Source organism: Bombina bombina, chromosome 7 (assembly GCF_027579735.1).
Source record: "Bombina bombina isolate aBomBom1 chromosome 7, aBomBom1.pri, whole genome shotgun sequence".
In the NCBI taxonomy this organism is placed as follows: Eukaryota; Metazoa; Chordata; class Amphibia; order Anura; family Bombinatoridae; genus Bombina; species Bombina bombina.
This window is the reverse complement of record NC_069505.1, coordinates 487,344,305-487,366,982: the sequence shown is the minus strand read 5'-3', so window position 1 is coordinate 487,366,982 and position 22,678 is coordinate 487,344,305. Positions and strand designations below refer to the sequence as shown.

At 41.1% G+C, this 22,678-nt stretch overlaps 1 protein-coding gene across 1 annotated transcript in view; it reads left to right on the top strand.

Annotated features, from left to right (window-relative positions):
• The window catches only part of LOC128666815 (cytochrome P450 2G1-like), a 154,392-nt gene that overhangs the window by 114,351 nt on the left and 17,363 nt on the right, over positions 1-22,678 (top strand). The window contains exons 6-7 of the mRNA XM_053721610.1: positions 14,870-15,011; positions 15,198-15,385. Of these exons, the coding sequence (XP_053577585.1) occupies positions 14,870-15,011; positions 15,198-15,385 (330 nt within the window). The remainder of the gene's footprint in view (positions 1-14,869; positions 15,012-15,197; positions 15,386-22,678) is intronic.

The window sequence follows — 22,678 nt, the reverse complement described above, 5'->3', positions numbered from 1 at the left end:
CGGCTCTCCCCATTGATATCTATGGGGAAATCGTGCACGAGCACGTCAAAACATCGATTGTATTTGGGTGAGGTATGGAGCTCAACGCTACCATATCGCTCGCACAAGCCAGGTTTTTTCAAACCTGTAATACATACGTTATGAAAGGTGCGCAATGAAAATAACGTACCCGAAATTAGCGAGCAGCCATAATGCCACAACTTGTAATCTAGCTGTATGATAATATTAAGAAAATATTTGATGTCATGTTTAGATATAAGTTCCATTTGTATTACTCCTTTCCTAGCATATACTCATGACGATTCCCTCTATGGGCTACTTGGGGTTTCATAAATATTGCAGTCCATATCAGATGGTAAAAGCAGAACTATAGTGTACTATTCTTAAACCCTAAGGCCTAGATTTGGAGTTTGGCGGTAGAAGGACTGTTAACGCTCCGCGGGTTTTTTTCTGGCCGCACCATAAATTTAACTCTGGTATCGAGAGTTCAAACAAATGCTGCGTTAGGCTCCAAAAAAGGAGCGTAGAGCATTTTTACCGCAAATGCAACTCTCGATACCAGAGTTGCTTACGGACGCGGCCAGCCTCAAAAACGTGCTCGTGCACGATTCTCCCATAGGAAACAATGGGGCTGTTTGAGCTGAAAAAAAACCTAACACCTGCAAAAAAGCAGCGTTCAGCTCCTAACGCAGCCCCATTGTTTCCTACGGGGAAACACTTCCTACGTCTGCACCTAACACTCTAACATGTACCCCGAGTCTAAACACCCCTAACCTTACACTTATTAACCCCTATTCTGCCGCCCCCGCTATCGCTGACCCCTGCATATTTTTTTTAACCCCTAATCTGCCGCTCCGTAAACCGCCGCAACCTACGTTATCCCTATGTACCCCTAATCTGCTGCCCTAACATCGCCGACCCCTATATTATATTTATTAACCCCTAATCTGCCCCCCTCAACGTCGCCGACACCTGCCTACACTTATTAACCCCTAATCTGCCGAGCGGACCTGAGCGCTACTATAATAAAGTTATTAACCCCTAATCCGCCTCACTAACCCTATCATAAATAGTATTAACCCCTAATCTGCCCTCCCTAACATCGCCGACACCTAACTTCAATTATTAACCCCTAATCTGCCGAGCGGACCTCACCGCTATTCTAATAAATGTATTAACCCCTAAAGCTAAGTCTAACCCTAACACTAACACCCCCCTAACTTAAATATAATTTACATCTAACGAAATAAATGAACTCTTATTAAATAACTTATTCCTATTTAAAGCTAAATACTTACCTGTAAAATAAATCCTAATATAGCTACAATATAAATTATAATTATATTATAGCTATTTTAGGATTAATATTTATTTTACAGGCAACTTTGTAATTATTTTAACCAGGTACAATAGCTATTAAATAGTTAAGAACTATTTAATAGTTACCTAGTTAAAATAATAACAAATTTACCTGTAAAATAAATCCTAACCTAAGATATAATTAAACCTAACACTACCCTATCAATACATTAATTAAATAAACTACCTACAATTACCTACAATTAACCTAACACTACACTATCAATAAATAAATTAAATACATTTCCTACAAATAAATACAATTAAATAAACTAGCTAAAGTACAAAAAATAAAAAAGAACTAAGTTACAAAAAATAAAAAAATATTTACAAACATAAGAAAAATATTACAACAATTTTAAACTAATTACACATACTCTAAGCCCCCTAATAAAATAACAAAGCCCCCAAAATAAACAATTCCCTACCCTATTCTAAATTAAAAAAGTTACAAGCTCTTTTACCTTACCAGCCCTGAACAGGGCCCTTTGCGGGGCATGCCCCAAATAATTCAGCTCTTTTGCCTGTAAAAAAAAACATACAATACCCCCCCCCCAACATTACAACCCACCACCCACATACCCCTAATCTAACCCAAACCCCCCTTAAAGAAACCTAACACTAAGCCCCTGAAGATCATCCTACCTTGTCTTCACCATACCAGGTTCACCGATCCGTCCTGGCTCCAACATCTTCATCCAACCCAAGCGGGGGTTGGCGATCCATCATCCGGTGGCTGAAGAGGTCCAGAAGAGGCTCCAAAGTCTTCCTCCTATCCGGCAAGAAGAGGACATCCGGACCGGCAAACATCTTCTCCAAGCTTCATCTTCGATCTTCTTCCATCCGGTGCGGAGCGGGTCCATCTTGAAGCAGGCGACGCGGATCCATCCTCTTCTTCCGTTGTCTCCCGACTAATGACGGTTCCTTTAAGGGACGTCATCCAAGATGGCATCCCTCGAATTCCGATTGGCTGATAGGATTCTATCAGCCAATCGGAATTAAGGTAGGAATTTTCTGATTGGCTGATGGAATCAGCCAATCAGAATCAAGTTCAATCCGATTGGCTGATCCAATCAGCCAATCAGATTGAGCTCGCATTCTATTGGCTGTTCCGATCAGCCAATAGAATGCGAGCTCAATCTGATTGGCTGATTGGATCAGCCAATCGGATTGAACTTGATTCTGATTGGCTGATTCCATCAGCCAATCAGAAAATTCCTACCTTAATTCCGATTGGCTGATAGAATCCTATCAGCCAATCGGAATTCGAGGGACGCCATCTTGGATGACGTCCCTTAAAGGAACCGTCATTAGTCAGGAGACAACGGAAGAAGAGGATGGATCCGCGTCGCCTGCTTCAAGATGGACCCGCTCCGCACCGGATGGAAGAAGATCGAAGATGCCGCTTGGAGAAGATGTTTGCCGGTCCGGATGTCCTCTTCTTGCCGGATAGGAGGAAGACTTTGGAGCCTCTTCTGGACCTCTTCAGCCACCGGATGATGGATCGCCAACCCCCGCTTGGGTTGGATGAAGATGTTGGAGCCAGGACGGATCGGTGAACCTGGTATGGTGAAGACAAGGTAGGATGATCTTCAGGGGCTTAGTGTTAGGTTTCTTTAAGGGGGGTTTGGGTTAGATTAGGGGTATGTGGGTGGTGGGTTGTAATGTTGGGGGGGGGTATTGTATGTTTTTTTTTACAGGCAAAAGAGCTGAACTTCTTGGGGCATGCCCCGCAAAGGGCCCTGTTCAGGGCTGGTAAGGTAAAAGAGCTTGTAACTTTTTTAATTTAGAATAGGGTAGGGAATTGTTTATTTTGGGGGGCTTTGTTATTTTATTAGGGGGCTTAGAGTAGGTGTAATTAGTTTAAAATTGTTGTAATATTTTTCTTATGTTTGTAAATATTTTTTTATTTTTTGTAACTTAGTTCTTTTTTATTTTTTGTACTTTAGCTAGTTTATTTAATTGTATTTATTTGTAGGAATTGTGTTTAATTAATTTATTGATAGTGTAGTGTTAGGTTCATTGTAGGTAATTGTAGGTAGTTTATTTAATTAATGTATTGATAGGGTAGTGTTAGGTTTAATTATATCTTAGGTTAGGATTTATTTTACAGGTAAATTTGTTATTATTTTAACTAGGTAACTATTAAATAGTTCTTAACTTTTTAATAGCTATTGTACCTGGTTAAAATAATTACAAAGTTGCCTGTAAAATAAATATTAATCCTAAAATAGCTATAATATAATTATAATTTATATTGTAGCTATATTAGGATTTATTTTACAGGTAAGTATTTAGCTTTAAATAGGAATAAGTTATTTAATAAGAGTTAATTTATTTCGTTAGATGTAAATTATATTTAAGTTAGGGGGGTGTTAGTGTTAGGGTTAGACTTAGCTTTAGGGGTTAATACATTTATTAGAATAGCGGTGAGGTCCGCTCGGCAGATTAGGGGTTAATAATTGAAGTTAGGTGTCGGCGATGTTAGGGAGGGCAGATTAGGGGTTAATACTATTTATGATAGGGTTAGTGAGGCGGGTTAGGGGTTAATAACTTTATTATAGTAGCGGTGCGGTCCGCTCGGCAGATTAGGGGTTAATAAGTGTAGGCAGGTGGAGGCGACGTTGAGGGGGGCAGATTAGGGGTTAATAAATATAATATAGGGGTCGGCGATGTTAGGGGCAGCAGATTAGGGGTACATAGGGATAACGTAGGTGGCGGCGCTTTGCGGTCGGCAGATTAGGGGTTAATTATTTTAAGTAGCTGGCGGCGACGTTGTGGGGGGCAGGTTAGGGGTTAATAAATGTAATACAGGGGTCGGCGGGGTTAGGGGCAGCAGATTAGGGGTACATAAGTATAACGTAGGTGGCGGTCGGCAGATTAGGGGTTAAAATATTTTAATCGAGTGGCGGCGATGTGGGGGGAGCTCGGTTTAGGGGTACATAGGTAGTTTATGGGTGTTAGTGTACTTTAGGGTACAGTAGTTAACAGCTTTATAAACCGGCGTTAGCCCAGAAAGCTCTTAACTCCTGCTATTTTCAGGCGGCTGGAGTTTTGTCGTTAGAGCTCTAACGCTCACTTCAGAAACGACTCTAAATACCGGCGTTAGGAAGATCCCATTGAAAAGATAGGATACGCAAATGGCGTAGGGGGATCTGCGGTATGGAAAAGTCGCGGCTGAAAAGTGAGCGTTAGACCCTTTAATCACTGACTCCAAATACCAGCGGGCGGCCAAAACCAGCGTTAGGAGCCTCTAACGCTGGTTTTGACGGCTACCGCCGAACTCCAAATCTAGGCCTAAGTTACTAATTCCCTTGTTATGGTTTGACTCTCTCTTTGCAACTAAGTTATGGGTTTCATTTTGGAGGTTATCAGATATTACTAATATTTCTTTAATTTATATTAACCAGCCACATAACAGATTAACTCATCACGGATAAATAGAATAAACCCATTTGGTTCCTATTCAGCACTCATACTCTCTTCTTATCGGAATTAAACCAAACATTAGTTTTTTCAGTCTTTGATATTCCGACATAGTAAGTTATCACTAAGTTTGAGAATACTTGCTTAAAACGACACTGAACCCAATTTTTTTTCTTTCGTGATTCAGATACAGCAGCAATTTTAACCCCTTAATGACCACTGCACTTTTCCATTTTCTGTCCGTTTGGGACCAAGGCTATTTTTACATTTTTGCGGTGTTTGTGTTTAGTTGTAATTTTCTTCTTACTCATTTACTGTACCCACACATATTATATACCTTTTTTCTCGCCACTAAATGGACTTTCTAAAGATACCATTATTTTCATCATATCTTATAATTTACTATAAAAAAAATTATAGAATATGAGGAAAAATTGAAAAAAACACACTTTTTCTAACTTTGACCCCCAAAATCTGTTACATATCTACAACCACCAAAAAACACCCATGCTAAATAGTTTCTATATTTTGTCCTGAGTTTAGAAATACCCAATGTTTACATGTTCTTTGCTTTTTTTGCAAGTTATAGGGCCATAAATACAAGTAGCACTTTGCTATTTCCAAACCACTTTTTTCCAAAATTAGCGCTAGTTACATTAGAACACTAATATCTTTCAGGAATCCGTGAATATCCCTTGACATGTATATATTTTTTTTTAGTAGACATCCCAAAGTATTGATCTAGGCCAATTTTGGTATATTTCATACCACCATTTCACCGCCAAATGTGATCAAATACAAAAAATTGTTCACTTTTTCATAAATTTTTTCACAAACATTCGGTTTCTCACTGAAATTATTTACAAACAACTTGTGCAATTATGGCATAAATTGTTGTAAATTCTTCTCTGGAATCCCCTTTGTTCAGAAATAGCAGACATATATGGCTTTGGCGTTGCTTTTTGGTAATTAGAAGGCCGCTAAATGCCACTGCGCACCACAAGTGTATTATGCCCAGCAGTTAAGGAGTTAATTAGGGAGCTTTTAGGGAGCTTGTAGGGTTAATTTTAGCTTTAGTGTAGTATAGTAGACAACCCCAAGTATTGATCTAGGCACATTTTAGTATATTTTATGCCACCATTTCACCGCCAAATGCGATCAAATTAAAAAAAACGTAAAATTTTTCACAATTTTAGGTTTCTCACTGAAATCATTTACAAACAGCTTGTGCAATTATGGCACAAATGGTTGTAAATCCTTCTCTGGGATCCCCTTTGTTCAGAAATAGCAGCCATATATGGCTTTGGCATTGCTTTCTGGTAATTAGAAGGCCGCTAAATCCTGCTGCGCCTCACACGTGTATTATGGCTAGCAGTGAAGGGGTTAATTAGGGAGTTTGTAGGGAGCTTGCAGGGTTAATTTTAGCTTTAGTGTAGAGATCAGCCTCCCACCTGACACATCCCACCCCCTGATCCCTCCCAAACAGCTCCCTCCCCCACCCCACAATTGTCCCCGCCATCTTAAGTACTGGCAGAAAGTATGCTACTGTGTAGGATCCCCCTTAGCCCCCAACCTCCCTGATCCCCCCAAAACCGCTCTCTAACCCTCCCCTCTGCCTTATTGGGGGCCATCTTGGGTACTGGCAGCTGTCTGCCAGTACCCAGTTTGCAAAAAAAAAGTGCTATTTTTGGTTTGTTTTTTGTTTTTTCTGTAGTGTAGCTTCCCCCCCACACAGACAAACCCCCACCACCTTGCTGATCGTTTTTTTGTTTTAAATTTTAGGCATTTATTAACACGCGCCCGCCCCCGCCCTCCCGTGCACGCGCCCGTGCGCGCCCCCGGCCATCCCCGCCCACGATCCCGCCCCCCTCCACATCACCAGGGCCATCGATGGCCGCCACCCGCCTCCCGGTCCGGCTCCCACCCACCAACGCAGTGAGCCACCGATCTCCGGTGCAGAGAGGGCCACAGAGTGGCTCTCTCTGCACCGGATGGCTTACAAAGGTTATTGCAGGATGCCTCCATATCGAGGCATCACTGCAATAACCGGAAAGCAGCTGGAAGCGAGCAGGATCGCTTCCAGCTGCTTTCCACACCGAGGACGTGCAGGGTACGTCCTCAGGCGTTAACTGCCTTTTTTTTGAGGACGTACCCTGCACGTCCTCGGTCGTTAAGGGGTTAAGCAACTTTCTAATTTAGTCCTATTATCAAATTTTCTTCATTCTTTTGGTATCTTTATTTAAAAAGCAAGAATGTAAGCTTAGATGCCGGCCCATTTTTGGTGAACAACCTTCTTTGTTCTTGCTGATTGGTGGATAAATTCACCCACCATTAAACAAGTGCTGTCCAGGGTCTGAACCAAAAGATGGCTGGCTCCTTAGCTTAGATGTCTTCTTTTTCAAATAAAGATAGCAAGGGAACGAAGAAAAATTGATAATAGGAGTAAATTAGAAAGTTGCTTAAAATTGCTGCTCTATCTGAATCATGAAAAAAAATTTGGGTTCAGTGTCCCTTTAAGAACATACATCAACCAACTTCTGTTCTAGTCTGGTCAAACTTGACCTTATCGCTCACTTCTCAAACTTATAATAAATAGTGAATTTAGCTATCATGACATTATCAATTAGAGATAGTCAGAAATCTGCCAACAGGTAACTTAGAGATCTAAGGAAATACTAAATAGTACTGTTCTGCTCATATGGGGTTAATTGCTATACTAGTATTGAAAATTATAGTTATTACACTTGGGGCTGGATTTAACAAGCAGTGGATGCTGCTGAATCTGCCCGAAGTTTCCGGCTTTTAGGTGGCAGACTGCACTCATCCCTATCCAATACGATCGGGATGATTGACACCCCCTGCTAGCGACCGATTGGCTGCGAATGTGCAGGGGTCAGCATTGCACAAGCATTTCACAAGAAATGTTTGTGCAATGTTAAATGCCGAGAGCATATAACATTATAATATTATATACTATTCCTTTATCATTTGGTTTCTTGAGTTTTCTAATATTTTATGTAACATTATTGCTATAACTGTTACTATATAGTAAGCATATATGGTTTATTTATCATACAATATTTAGTTCTATGTTATTGCAAGGTCCAAAAGTGACCGTCTATATCTTTAGACTTCCTCTATGGGTAATTTATATGCACTTGGGCCCACAAGCGACCCTTTGAAAAATGAGAGGAACTAGCCATTCTTGAAAAGAGAGGTTTCAACTCATTCTGTTCAGTTTTTTCATTGCTGATACAAATGCTACTCTTTTGCTTGACGATATTTAGCTCTGAATAGAACAATTATTCTTCTGTATTTTATTGTCATCACATACTAATCATTGTATTGCTATTTATCATCTCTAAGTTTTCCAAACCTCAAAATGCCTATAAATACACCCCCCACCACACCCACAATTCAGTTTAACGAATAGCCAAGTAGTGGGGTGATAAAGAAAGGAGTAATAAAGCATCAACAAAAGAATTTGGAAATAATTGTGCTTTATACAAAAAAAATCAAAACCACCATAAAAAGGGTGGGCCTCATGGACTCTTGCTAATATGAAATAAATGAATTTATCAGGTAAGTTCTTACATAAATTATGTTTTCTTTCATGTAATTGGCAAGAGTCCATAAGCTAGTGACGTATGGGATAGCAATACCCAAGATGTGGAACTCCACGCAAGAGTCACTAGAGAGGGAGGGATAAAAATAAAAACAGCCATTTTCCGCTGAAAAAATTAATCCACAAACCAAAATATAAATTTATTCTCATAAATTAAAGGAAAAAACTTAAATCAAAAGCAGAAGAATCAAACAGCTGCCTGAAGAACTTATCTACCAAAAACTGCTTCCGAAGAAGCAAATACATCAAAATGGTAGAATTTAGTAAATGTATGCAAAGAAGACCAAGTAGCAGCTTTGCAAATCTGATCAACTGAAGCTTCATTCTAAAAAACCCAGGAAGTGGAAACTGATCTAGTAAAATGAGCTGTAATTCTCTGAGGCAGGGCTTGACCTGACTCCAAATATGCTTGATGAATCAAAAGCTTTAACCACGAAGCCAAAGAAACGGCAGAAGCCTTCTGACCTTTCCTAGAACCAGCAAAGATAACAAATAGACTAGAAGTCTTCCTGAAATCTCTAGTAGCTTCAACATAATATTTCAGAGCTCTCACTACATCCAAAGAATGTAAAGATCTCTCCAAAGAATTCTTAGGATTAGGATACAGGGAAGGAACAACAATATCTTTATTAATGTTGTTAGAATTCACAACCTTAGGTAAGAATTTAAATTAAATCCGCAAAACTGCCTTATCCTGAAGAAAAATCAGAAAAGGAGATTCACAAGAGAGAGGGATAATTTAGAAACTCTTCTAGCAGAAGAGATGGCCAAAAGAAACAACACTATCCAAGAAAGTAAATTAATGTCCAAAGAATGCATAGGCTCAAACGGAGGAGCCTGTAAAGCCTTCAAAACCAAATTAAGACTCCAAGGAGGAGAGATTGATTAATGACAGGCTTGATACGAACCAAAGCCTGCACAAAACAATGAATATCAGGAAGTTTAGCAATCTTTCTGTAAAATAAAACTGAAAGAGCAGAGATTTGTCCTTTCAATGAACTTGCAGACAAACCTTTATCAAAACCATCCTGAAGAAACTGTAAAATTCTAGGAATTCTAGAAGAATGCCAAGAGAATTTATGAGAAGAACACCATGAAATGTAAGTCTTCCAAACTTGATAATAAATCTTACTAGAAATAGATTTACAAGCCTGCAACATAGTATTAATCACGGAGTCAGCACTAAGCATTCAATTTCCATACCTTCAAATTTAATGATTTGAGATCCTGATGGAAAAACGGACCTTGAGATAGAAAGTCTGGCCTTATTGGAAGTGGCCAAAGTTAGCAACTGGACATCTGAACAAGATCCGCATACCAAAACCTGTGAGGCCATGCTGGAGCCACCAGAAGCACAAACGATTGCTCCATAATAATTTTGGAGATCACTCTTGGAAGAAGAACTAGAGGCAAGAAAATATAAGCCGGTTGATAACACCAAGGTATTATCAATGCATCCACTGCTTCTGCCTGAGGATCCCTGGACCTGGACAGGTACCTGGGAAGTTTCTTGTTTAGATGAGATGCCATCAGATCTAGTTCCGGAAGCCCCCACATCTGAACAACTTGAGAAAACACATCTGGGTGGAGGAACCATTCTCCCGGATGTAAAGTCTGACGACTGAGGTAATCCGCTTCCCAATTGTCTATACCTGGGACATAAACCGCAGAAATTAGATAAGAGCTGGATTCCGCCCAAACAAGTATCCAAGATACTTCTTTCATAGCTTGAGGACTGTGAGTCCCACCCTGATGATTGACATATGCCACAGTTGTGATATTGTCTATCTGAAAACAAATGAACGGTTCTCTCTTCAACAGAGGCCAAAACTGAAGAGCCCTGAGAATTGCACAGAGTTCCAAAATATTTATTGTTAATCTCGCCTCTTGAGATTTCCAAACCCCTTATGCTGTCAGAGATCCCCAAACAGCTCCCCAACCTGAAAGACTTGCATCTGTTGTGATCACAGTCCACATTGGATGAACGAAAGAGGACCCTAGAATTATACGATGGTGATGTAACCACCAAGTCAGAGAAAGTCAAACATTGGGATTTAAGGATATTAATTATGATATCCTTGTATAATCCCTGCACCATTGGTTCAGCATACAAAGCTAGAGAGGTCTCATATGAAAACGAGCAAAGGGGATCACGTCCAATGCTGCAGTCATGAGACCTAAAACTTCCATGCACATAGCTACTGAAGGGAATGACGGAGACTGAAGGTTCCGACAGGCTGCAACCAATTTCAAACGTCTCTTGTCTGTTAGAGACAAAGTTATGGACACTGAATCTATCTGGAAACCTAAAAAGGTTACCTTTGTCTGAGGAATCAAAGAACTTTTTGGTAAATTGATCCTCCAACCATGTCTTCGAAGAAACAACAGAAGTTGATTTGTGTGAGATTCTGCAGAACATAAAGACTGAGCAAGAACCAAGATATCGTCCAAATAAGGAACACCGCAACACCCCGCTCTCTGATAACAGAGAGTAGGACACTGAGAATCTTTGATAAGATTCTTAGAGCTGTCACTAGGCCAAAAAGGAAGAGCAACAAATTGGTAATGCTTGTCTAGAAAAGAGAATCTCAGGAACTGATAGCGATCTGGATGAATCAGAATATAAAGATATGCATACTGTAAGTCTATTGTGGGCATATAATGCCCTTGATGAACAAAAGGCAGAATAGACCTTATAGTCACCATTTTAAAAGTTGTTACTCTTACATATCGATTCAAAATTGAATGAATTTTCTTTCTTTGGGACAATGAATAGATTTGAATAAAACCCCAGACCCAGTTCCTAAAATGGAACTGGCATGATTACCCCAGATAACTCCAGGTCTGAAACATACTTCAGGAAGGCCTGAGCCTTTACTGGTTTGCTGGAATGTGTGAGAGAAAAAATCTTCTCACAGACGGTCTTACTCTGAATCCTATTCTGTACCCCTGAGAGACAATATTCTGAATCCAATGATTTTGGACCGAATTGATCCAAACATCTTTGAAAAATCTTAATCTGTCCCCTACCAGCTGAGCTGGAATAAGGACCGCACCTTCATGCGGACTTGGGGGCTGACTTTGATCTCTTAAATGGCTTGGATTTATTCCAATTTGAAGAAGGCTTCCAATTGGAAACAGATTCCTTGGGGAAGAATTAGGTTTCTGTTCCTTATTTAAGAACGAAAACGGTTAGAAGCTTTAGATTTACCCTTAGATCTTTATCCTGAGGCAAAAAAACTCCCTTCCCCCCAGGACAGTTGAAATGATTGAATCCAACTGTGAACCAAATAATTTCTTACCTTGGAAAGAAAGAGATAGCAATCTGGACTTAGAAGTCATATCAGCATTCCAAGATTTAAGCCACAAAGCTGTAACTAAATACATAGATTTAATATCAATTTTGATGATATCAAAAAATGACATTATTAGCATGTTGAATCAAGTTAACAATGCTAGACAAATCATGATTCAATACTTGTTGCGCTAAAGTTTCCAACCAAAAGGTTGAAGCAGCTGCAACATCAGCCAAAGAAATTGCAGGTCTAAGAAGAAGACCTGAAAATAAATAAGCTTTCCTTAGATAAGATTCAAGTTTCATATCTAAAGGATCTTAAAAGAAGTACTATCTTCCGTAGGAATATTAGTACATTTAGCAAGAGTAGAGATAGCCCCATCAACCTTGGGGATCTTTTCCCAAAAACTCCAATCTAACTGCTGGCAAAGGATACAATGTTTTAAACCTTAAAGAAGGAATGAAAGAAGTACCAGGCCTATTCCATTCCTTTAGAAATCATATCAGACATAGCATCCGGAACTGAAAAAAACCTCTGGAATAACCACAGGAGGTTTATAAACAGAATTTAAACGTTTACTAGTTTTAATATCAAGAGGACTAGTCTCCTCAATATCCAATATAATCAACACTTCTTCAACAAAGAACGAATGTACTCCATTTTAAATATATAAGTAGATTTGTCAGTGTCAATATCTGAGGAAGGATCTTCTGAATCAGATAGATCCTCATCAGAGGAGGAAAATTCAGTATGTTGTCGGTCATATGAAATTTCATCAACTTTATGAGAAGTTTTAAAAGACCTTTACATTTATTAAAAGGTGGGATAGCAGACAAAGCCTTCTGAATAGAATCAGCAATAAATTCTTATAAATTCACAGGTATATCTTGTACATTAGATGTTAAAAGAACAGCAACAGGCAATGTACTAATACTGATGGACATATTCTCTGCATGTAAAAGTTTATCATGACAATTTATTACAAACCACAGCTGGAGATATAATCTCCACAAGATTACAACAAATGTACTTAGCTTTGGTAGAACTGTTATCAGTCAGCAGGATTCCAACAGTGATTTCTGAGACAGGATCAGATTGAGACAACTTGCAAATGTAAGAGAAAAAACTAAATATAAAGCAAAATTATCAATTTCCTTATATGACAGATTCAGGAATGGGAATAAAATGCAAACAGCATAGCCCTCTGATAGAGAAAAAAAGCAAGAGGCATATAGGAATGGGGTTTAAAATAATGAAAATATTTGGTGCCAAGTATGACACACAAACAGAGAAAACATTTTGGCGCTAACAACATCCGGAAATGACACACTCGCGTCAATAAATACGCAACCTTGTGAAAGGACTCGTCGTCGACAAAGACGCAAGAAATGACGAATTTGCGTCATCGAACATAACTTTGCGTCAAAAAAATCTCACGCCAAAAATGACGCAATATAGTTTGGCATTTTGCGCCCTGGCGAGCCTAATTTAAAATGACAGTCAATTGAAAAAAGACTATACCCCAGGTAAGAAATACATTTTCCTAAAAAATGCATTTCCCAGATATGAAACTGACAGTCTGCAAAAAGGAAATATACTGAAACCTGAATCATGGCAAATATAAGTACAATACATATATTTAGAACTTTATATAAATTACATAAAGTGCCAAACCATAGCTGAGAGTGTATTAAGTAATGAAAACATACTTACCAAAAGACACACATCCACATATGGCAGATAGCCAAACCAGTACTGAAACGGTTATCAGTAGAGGTAATGGAATATGAGAGTATATTGTCGATCTGAAAAGGGAGGCAGGAGATGAATCTCTACGACCGATAACAGAGAACCTATGAAATAGATCCCCGTGAGGAAAACCATTGCATTCAATAGGTGATACTCCCTTCACATCCCTCTGACATTCACTGTACTCTGAGAGGAATCGGGCTTCAAAACATGCTGAGAAGCGCATATCAACGTAGAAATCTTAGCACAAACTTACTTCACCACATCCATAGGAGGCAAAGTTTGTAAAACTGAATTGTGGGTGTGGTGAGGTGTGTATTTATAGGCATTTTGAGGTTTGGGAAACTTTGCCTCTCCTGGTAAGATTGTATATCCCATACGTCACTAGCTCATGGACTCTTGCCAATTACATGAAAGAAATACTACTTTCTTTAGCAGATTGATGACAAATTCGGCTTCCTCCGATCGTTGTGTGCCCCACGAGCTGGACACAAGATGGGGCACGCAAGGATTGGAGGAAGCCGGATTTGTCATCGATCTGCTAAAGCAAATAGGAGATGCGTGCGGAGGAAGAGCGGTTTGTTTACCAGCACTAAATGGTAACAATTCAAAAAATGAAGCGTTTCAAAATTTAAATTAATTAAAGAGCCCGTGTTTTTAAGATTAGTTTTAGATACTGGGCAGTAATTAAATAACATTTACAATCACTTTAATTCCATAGTTTGGACTGAATTTTATTAATTGATTTTGGATTCTGCATATGTATTCTGATTTTGTAATGTTTTCTGTGTGGCTTTAACCTGGATTGTCTGATTTTGGATTCTCTAATTCCTTACCTAAGCATAGTGACTTTGTAGTTTGTTTTCTGTATTTGGTTATTTCCCTACACTGTCGCTGCATATGTCTGCATCTTCAGAGTCCTACAGCCTTATTACCACTAATCCCTCTATTCTCATGAGATCTGCACTAAAGTTCAGTTACTGAGTCTCCTTTGCTCTCTTACCGCTAACTCCTCCTTAGTGTTTAACTTGCAGTGTCTCAATAAGGGTTTATAATAAGTTTGGCCTATAAGCCATTGATTCTGGCTTTGTGCAATTATTTGGTATCTGGCAAACCGCTTGATGCCGAAGAATCCTGTTCTCAGCCAGGAAATGGGTGTGTCAGTTATTACACAGGGTTTTTCCACAAAGTATGGATCCTATTAAATCTCACAAACATATACATTACAGCATTCCTTTACACATTCTGTTAATTACCCTGTAAATCAATAATGAGATCCTTTAGCTGTACAGTACTCGTATTTTGATGTTTTACCTTGCAAGATTTTTTTCCACATCAGATGCCTCAATTTAAAACAAAGCAAAATAATTTCATCCTTAAAATTTCTCATAACATTTATTTCTATTCTCAATAGGAGAAAAACAATACGAAAACTGAATTCCACATGACCAACTTAATTTGCAGCACCCTACAGATCTTCTTTGCTGGGGTGGAAACCATCGCTAACACGTTGACGTATTCTTTCTTAATTGTGATGAAATATCCAGATATACTAGGTAAGCAAAGTACCAACGGTGACCATTACCATAAGATCTTTTACATAATTCAGATTCCAAAATAATGTCTTAACTGAATTAATGTACTTAGCAGTATGATTGTCTTAGCTGGAAATCTTGTAGTGTCCATAAAAACCGAGGAGCATGTCTTTCAACAAGAACTTTCACCTTTTTTTTCCCTATTAGATAAAATCCATAAAGAGATTGACACAGTAATTGGTCGAAACCGCGAGCCAAACGTACAGGACAGAAACCAGATGCCGTACACTGAGGCTGTGCTCCATGAAATCCAGAGATACATTGATATAATTCCAATGGGAGTTCCACGGAAAACAACACAAGATGTCCACTTTAAAGGATACGTCCTACCAAAGGTTAGTGTGTGAAAATGAAATATCAAGTTGGCTGTATGACATTAACATGGAATGTAAATTGCAAATAAATATAGAGACAGTGTTACAAACATTATGATCAACAATATTGTGAGATTTAAAGTGGGTGAGATCATTCTTTGTTGACTAAAGCACTATCGTAGTATTCTTTTCTTATTAAACTTTCTTAGACTGTGTTATTAAGTGCGCCCCCTTTAAGATCCCTAACAAATTGGCTCTGCTTCTTTTTTATTTTATGTCCGTTTGCCTGGTTTTGATTTTCTGTGTTGGAGGCTATAATGAAGAGCTTTGAACACTTCCATTTAAATCCTGTTATCAGCTCTAGCTGAAAAATTGAGCAAGTTTTGATATTTCCCTTGGACCTGGACACCCACAGAAGACAGGGGAGGGGCAGAGAGAAGGAAATAATTGTAAATGCATATACAGAGTTTAAAGCTTAGTGCATTTATCTCTCTAGCAGTTTGTAGGCTTGTCCCTGTGACGTTATGGTTTTCCAATGAAACTACACTAGTTGTACGTCTCTGAAAAAGACACAAAGGACAGATTAAAAGAAAAAATAAGTAGCATTAGAATTTGAAAGCAATAGGGAAAGACTGTAGCCTTGGAACAAGCGAATGGTAAATGTTAAAAACAGACACCAAGATTACAAGTTTTGCGCTATACCGGGTGCGAAAATAATGCAAAAAAATTAGCGTTATCGCACTTTCAATAGTACTGCCATTACTTTAAGGCCTGACTTTAAGTGCTTGTGCACTCTTTCCCCCATAGACATCAATAGGGTGAAAGTGTCAGGAAAAAACTAACACCTGCGATCGCGGAATGGCGATCGCCGAAACACAACCCCATTGATGTCTATGGTGAAAATAAAGTTATGTTAAAACCTAACCCCCTAACATAAACCCCTAATCTGCCGCACCCCGACATCGCCTATACTAAATAAACCTTTTAACCCCTAAATCGCCGACTCCCCACATCGCTATAAATAAAATAAACCTATTAACCCCTAAACCGCTGGCCCCCCACATCGCGACACACTAAATTAAACTAATAACCCCTAAACCTAATAGCCCCTTAATTTTAAATTAAATTTACAATTAAACTATCTTTAAATAAATAAAAACTTACTTGTGAAATAAAAAAAAACTAAGTTTAAACTATAAAGCAACCTAACATTACTATTTAAAAAAAAAAAAAAAAAACGAAAAATTAAAAAATAAAAATTACAAATTACAAAAATACTTAACACTACCAATTTTTTTTTAAAAGAACCCCCATAAATTATGCTTACCTGATAATTTCATTTCCATTGAGGGGAGGAGAGTCCACGGGTTCATTCATTACTGTTGGGAATTAAGAACCTGGCCACCAGGAGGAGGCAAAGACACCCCAGCCAAAGGCTTAAATACCTCCCCCACCTCCCTCATCCCCCAGTCATTCTGCCGAGGGAATAAGGAACAGTAGGAGAAATATCAGGGTATAAATGGTGCCAGAAGATAAATTAAATTTAGGTCCGCCCATTGGAGATACGGACGGGAGCCATGGACTCTCCTCCCCTCGATGGAAATGAAATTATCAGGTAAGCATAATTTATGTTTTCCATCTAAAGGGGAGGAGAGTCCACGGCTTCATTCATTATTGTTGGGAACATATACTCAGGCTCTAGAGGACACTGAATGAAACCGGGAGGGAAAAGGGGGACCCTAATCTGAGGGCACCACAGCCTGCAAAACGTTTCTTCCAAAAACAGCTTCCGCAGAAGCAAAACGTCAAATTTGTAAAACTTAGTAAAAGTGTGTAAGGAGGACCAGGTAGATGGCTTACAAATTTGCTCCATAGAGGCCTCATTCTTGAAGGCCCAAGAAGAAGCCACAGCTCTAGTTGAATAAGTTGTGATCCTCTGAGGAGGCTTATGTCCCGCTGTCTCATAGGCCAAGCTAATCAAACTCCTCAACCAAAAGGACAAAGTAGAAGAGGCTTTCTGCCCCTTGCGCTTCCCTGAATACACAACACAAAGAGATGTAGACTGTCTGAAATCCTTCGTTGCCTGAAGATAGAACTTCAGGGCACGAACCACATCCAGATTATGAAGTAACCTCTCCTTAGAAGAAGAAGGGTTAGGACACAAAGAAGGAACCACTATTTCCTGATTGATGTCACGGTAAGACACCACCAACAAGACTGACAATGCCAAAATCTGTCCCTTTAAGGAACTAGCGGCAAGACCCTTTTCCAAACCATCTTGAAGGAAGGCCAGAATCCTGGATACCTTCATCTTATGCCAAGGATATTCATGCATCTCACACCAGGACAAGTAAGTCCTCTACACCATAAGGTAGATGCGACGAGTGACTGGCTTTCTTGTCTGAATGAGAGTATCAATCACGCTTTCCGAAAAGCCTCTCTTGGCCAAGACTAGGCGTTCAATCACCATGCAGTCAGCCTCAGAGAATCAAGATTTTGAAGTTGAAAGGGGCCCTGTTCCAGCAGATCCCTGCGACAAGGTAACCTCCACGTCGGAGAGGATGACATCCCCACCAGATCCGCAAACCACGTCCTTCCCTGCCACGATGGAGCAATCAGAATGACCGAAGCTCACTCCTGTTTGATGCATGCCACTACACGAGGTAAAAGTGGTAACGGTGGAAAAATGTAAGCTAGGCTGAACCCCCAAGGCACCACTAAGGCATCTATTAGCTATGCCTGGGGATCCCTGGACCTCGAACTGTTTCGGGGTAGCTTGCAATTGAATCTGGAAGCCATGAGGTCTATCTCCGGAATTCCCCATCGCAGACAAATCTCCGCAAACAATCTCAATCTCTGTTGAGAAAGTCTGCTTCCCAGTTGTCCACATCTGGAATGTGAATCGCTGAGAGCGAGCAGCTGTGGGACTCCGCCCACTCCGAGATCCGAGACACCTCCCTCATAGCTAGGGAGCTCCTCGTACCGCCCTGGTGGTTGATGTAAGCCACCAAGGTAATGTTGTCGGTCTGGAATCTGAGGAAGCTGAACGACCCCAGAAGAGGTCATGCCTTCAGAGCATTGTAGATTGCTTGAAGTTCCAGAATATTTATCGGAAGGAGAGACTCCTCCCAGGACCATTTTCCTTGTGCCATCCTGGCACCCCAAACAGCTCCCCATCCTGCCAGACTCACGTCCGTGGTCACAATCTCCCAGGACGGTCTCAAGGATGTCTCCATGGACAGTTTCTCCGGACGGATCCACCACGAGAGGGAGATCCGAGTCCGAGCATCCATGGATATCTGCTGTGATAGATCTGAATGATCGCCACTCCACTGTCTCAACATGCACAATTGTAGAGGTCTGAGATGAAACCTGGTGAATGGAATGACGTCTATGCTGGAAACCATGAGTCCAATCACCTCCATACACTGAGCCACCGAGGGGCTTGAGGAGAACTGAAGGGCAAGACAACAGGACGCAATCTTCCTGCGTCGATGGTCTGTGAGAAAAATTTTCATGGACATAGAGTATATTGTCGTACCCAGGAACTCCACCCTGTTGCTGGAAATCAGGGAACTCTTTCAACCGTGAGATTGTAGCAAAAGAAGAAGAGCCCTTGAATGATCCTCTGCGAGACTGAGTGACGGAGCCTGGACTAGGATGTCATCCAGATAGGGCGCCACAGCAATGCCTCTGGCTCTGGCCACCGCAAGTAGCGCCCCCAGAACCTTTGTGAAGACTCTCAGGGCCGTCGCCAGACCAAAGGGAAGGGCCACAAACTCAAAGTGTTGGTCCAGAAACGCAAATCTCAGGAAATTGAAGTGGTCCCTGTGGATTGGCACATGAAGGTAAGCATCCTTCAAGTCTATGGTTGTCATGAACTGTCCCTCTTGAACTAGGGGCAGAATAGATCTGATCGTTTCCATTTTGAAAGATGGAACACTCAGAAACTTGTTTAAACACTTTAGGTCCAGAATCATGCGGAATGCGCCCTCCTTCTTTGGAACCACAAAAAGATTTGAATAGTACCCTAGACCCCTTTCTGCTTGCGGTACTGGTACGATGACACCTAGAGAGCAGATATCTCTCACACATTCTAGAAAGGCTTCTCTATTTTACAGTCTTGAAGACAGGTTTGATAGGAGGAATCTGCCCCTTGGCGGATGGGATCTGAACCCTAGCCTGTAGCCCTGGGCGACAACGTCCAGAACCCAAGGATCCTAAACTTCCTGCAACCATGCTTCTGAAAAGAGAGATAATCTGCCCCCTACTTGGTCCAGAGACCGGTCGGGGGCCGCCCCTAAATGCCGATTTTGTCTCGGCGGGCTTCTTGCTCTGCTTAGACTTGTTCCAAGAATGAGCCGGTTTCCACGTTCCTTTGGACTGGTCCACTTTCGCGGCGGGCTGCTGGCGCTGGGCCTTATCCGCATGAAAGGGAGGAAAAGTAGATCCTTTAGGCTTAGCCATCTAATCCTGCGGTAGGAAAGCTCTCTGGCCTCCCGTAACCGTGGATATGATTGAATCCAATCCTGGACCGAACAGAATCTTTCCTTGAAAAGGCAGGGACAACAGCCTCAGACCAAGACTTTAGCCACAGAGCCCTGCAAGCTAAAACGGAAAAACCTGACACCTTAGCATTCAGGCAAATAATTTGCATATTGGCATCAAATATGAAAGAATTGGCGATCTTCAGCGCCTTAATCTTGTCCTGTATCTCGTCGATGGAAGTCTCCTCCTCAACCATTTCACACAGGGATTCACAAAAGCCGCTACCGGCTGAAAAAACAACCCAGTGTGTTGAAACATTTTCCTTAACATGTTTTCCAACTTCTTATCCATGGGCTCTTTAAATGACGAACTATCCTCCAGGGGAATAGTTGTCCGCTTCGCAAGCATAGAGATAGCACCATCCACCTTAGGGACAGTACCCCACAGCTCCAGCCGGGACGGGGAACAGTTTCTTAAAGGAAGAAGAAGGGGAAAAGGAAGAACCTAATTGCTCCCATTCGTTCTTAATAATATTTGCCATCTTAACAGGAGAAGGCCTGAGGCACCACCACCACCCTGTCCTCATATACCTTTTAAAACTTAGGAATCGCAGGTTCTTCTGGAAGTTTCGGTTCCGGAACTTCCAGAGTAGCAAGCACTTGTTTCAGCAAAAAGCGCAAATTTTCCATCCTAAACCTAAAGTCAGGCTCCTCCGCAGCCGGAGGTTTAGATGACACGGACTCCAACCCAGAAGGGGCCTCCTCCAAAGAGTCGGAGTGGGCCTTGTCATTGTATAATGCCTCAGACATTTCCACAGGCGTAGACAACCCCTGGGCCAGGCCGCCATGATACGCCCTATGCTTGTGCTTAGCAGAACGTGGTAAGGCATGGATCCCTTTCGATACCGCTGTTTGCAGTTGATCCGCAAAATCTGACGGGCAACTAATCTCTCCTGCAGGAGTAACGGTTGGACCCTGGGGCACTGCAGAGATGGATGCATGGAACGCACCTCACGGGACGGGGACCCCTCAGAGGTGGATGGCTCAATAGTACTAGACATCCATTTGCTCTTAGATGTCGTAACTTTATTAAGGCATGTGGAACATAGTTGAGCAGGCTGATCTACCAGAACCTCCTTACAATAAACACAGGAATGAGACCTAGTTAAAGAGGGCGAGCCCTCTAACGCGTCAGAGTCCTCCATAGCTTACGCTGTTGTTAAGGACTAGATTAACTTAATAAATAGGTACCTTTATAACCTCTAAGGGCCTGGGCACTCACCACCTCCTATGAGCGGGACTACAGAAACCGTTTCGTCTCCTACTCCGCTGATCAACAGAGGAAGATAGATAGTCACACCCGGTCACATGGAATGCCCGGCAGGAAACGCCCCTGCCTAAGGAGAAAACGCGCCAAAAAAGGGCCGTGCCATACTCCCGTAAGTCACCTGAAAGTTCCACACGTTGCCAGAGCCTCATCTCGCACATAACGCAGCAATGACACAATAAACAATATCATTTATAAACCCCCCCCTGTTCAATAATCCCCTTTCCAGGAATATTAACCCTTGATTCTTTAAAGATAAAAGGTGTCACAATAAAAATGAAACGATCTTACCAGAATCTACGCCGTGGAACAGGAACACGTCCCTTCAAGTGTGACAGGTTAGTAGCCTCGCTCCTGACATGGGCTTGAGTGTAAAAAGCAGGCAGAGAAACTCATCAACGCTGATTGCTTGTGGAGATGTTAAAATGAGTTGGGATGGTTTCGCAGAAAGACTCTTCCTGCATCTCCGGACTCTAACTTTCACCCAGGCTCTCACTGAGAGGCTGACAGGACTACTTAAAACTCCAATCCCATTCCAAAGAGTACTACCCTCCATAAGAGACTACTCCGATGTTACGAAAAATAAGAAGCTAAGATTACAAATAAATAAACAAAACTATCCAAAATAATTAAAATTACACCTAACCTAATACCCCAATAAAAACAAAAAAGCCCCCCAAAATAAAAACACCCCCTAAACTAACAATAAACTACCAATAGCCCTTAAAAGGGCCTTTTGTAGGGCATTGCCCTAAGTTAAACAGTTCTTTTACCTAAAAATTACAAAGTCCCCCTAACAGTAAACCCACCCAACCAAGCAACCCCCCAAAATAAAAAAACCTAAGTCTAAAAAAAAACCTAAGCTACCCATTGTCCCTAAAGGGGCATTTGAATGGGCATTGCCCTTAAAAGGGCATTCAGCTCTTTTCCAAGTGCCCACCCTAATCTAAAAAAAAAAACACCAAAAAAAATAAAAATAAATAACACTAACCCCAGAAAATCTACTCACAGTTCCAAAAGTCCAGACATCCATCTTCATCCAGGCGGTGAGAAGTCTTCATCCAGGCGGCGACATCTTCATCCATCGCGGGGGCATCTCCTATCTTCATCCCGGTGGCGCAGAGCTGTAGAGGCGCGGAGCGACGCCGGCAGCACGGACATTCCGTGTGGAGGATCCTCTTCATACAATCACCGCTGTACAGTGTGTACACTGAAGCTTGAATGCAAGGTACCCGTTTAAAAATGGGGTTCCTTGCATTCCTATTGGCTGACATTTTTTAAATCAATTTCAGTAGCTCTCATCCTATTGGCTGATTTGAAAATGTCAGCCATTAGGAATGCAAGGTACCCCATTTTTAAACGGGTACCTTGGATTCAAGCTTCAGTGTACTGCGGAGATTGTATGAAGAGGATCCTCCACGCTGGATGTCCGTGCCGCCAGCAACAATGCTCCGCACCTCCACGCCACCGGGATGGATGAAGATGTCGCCGCCTGGATGA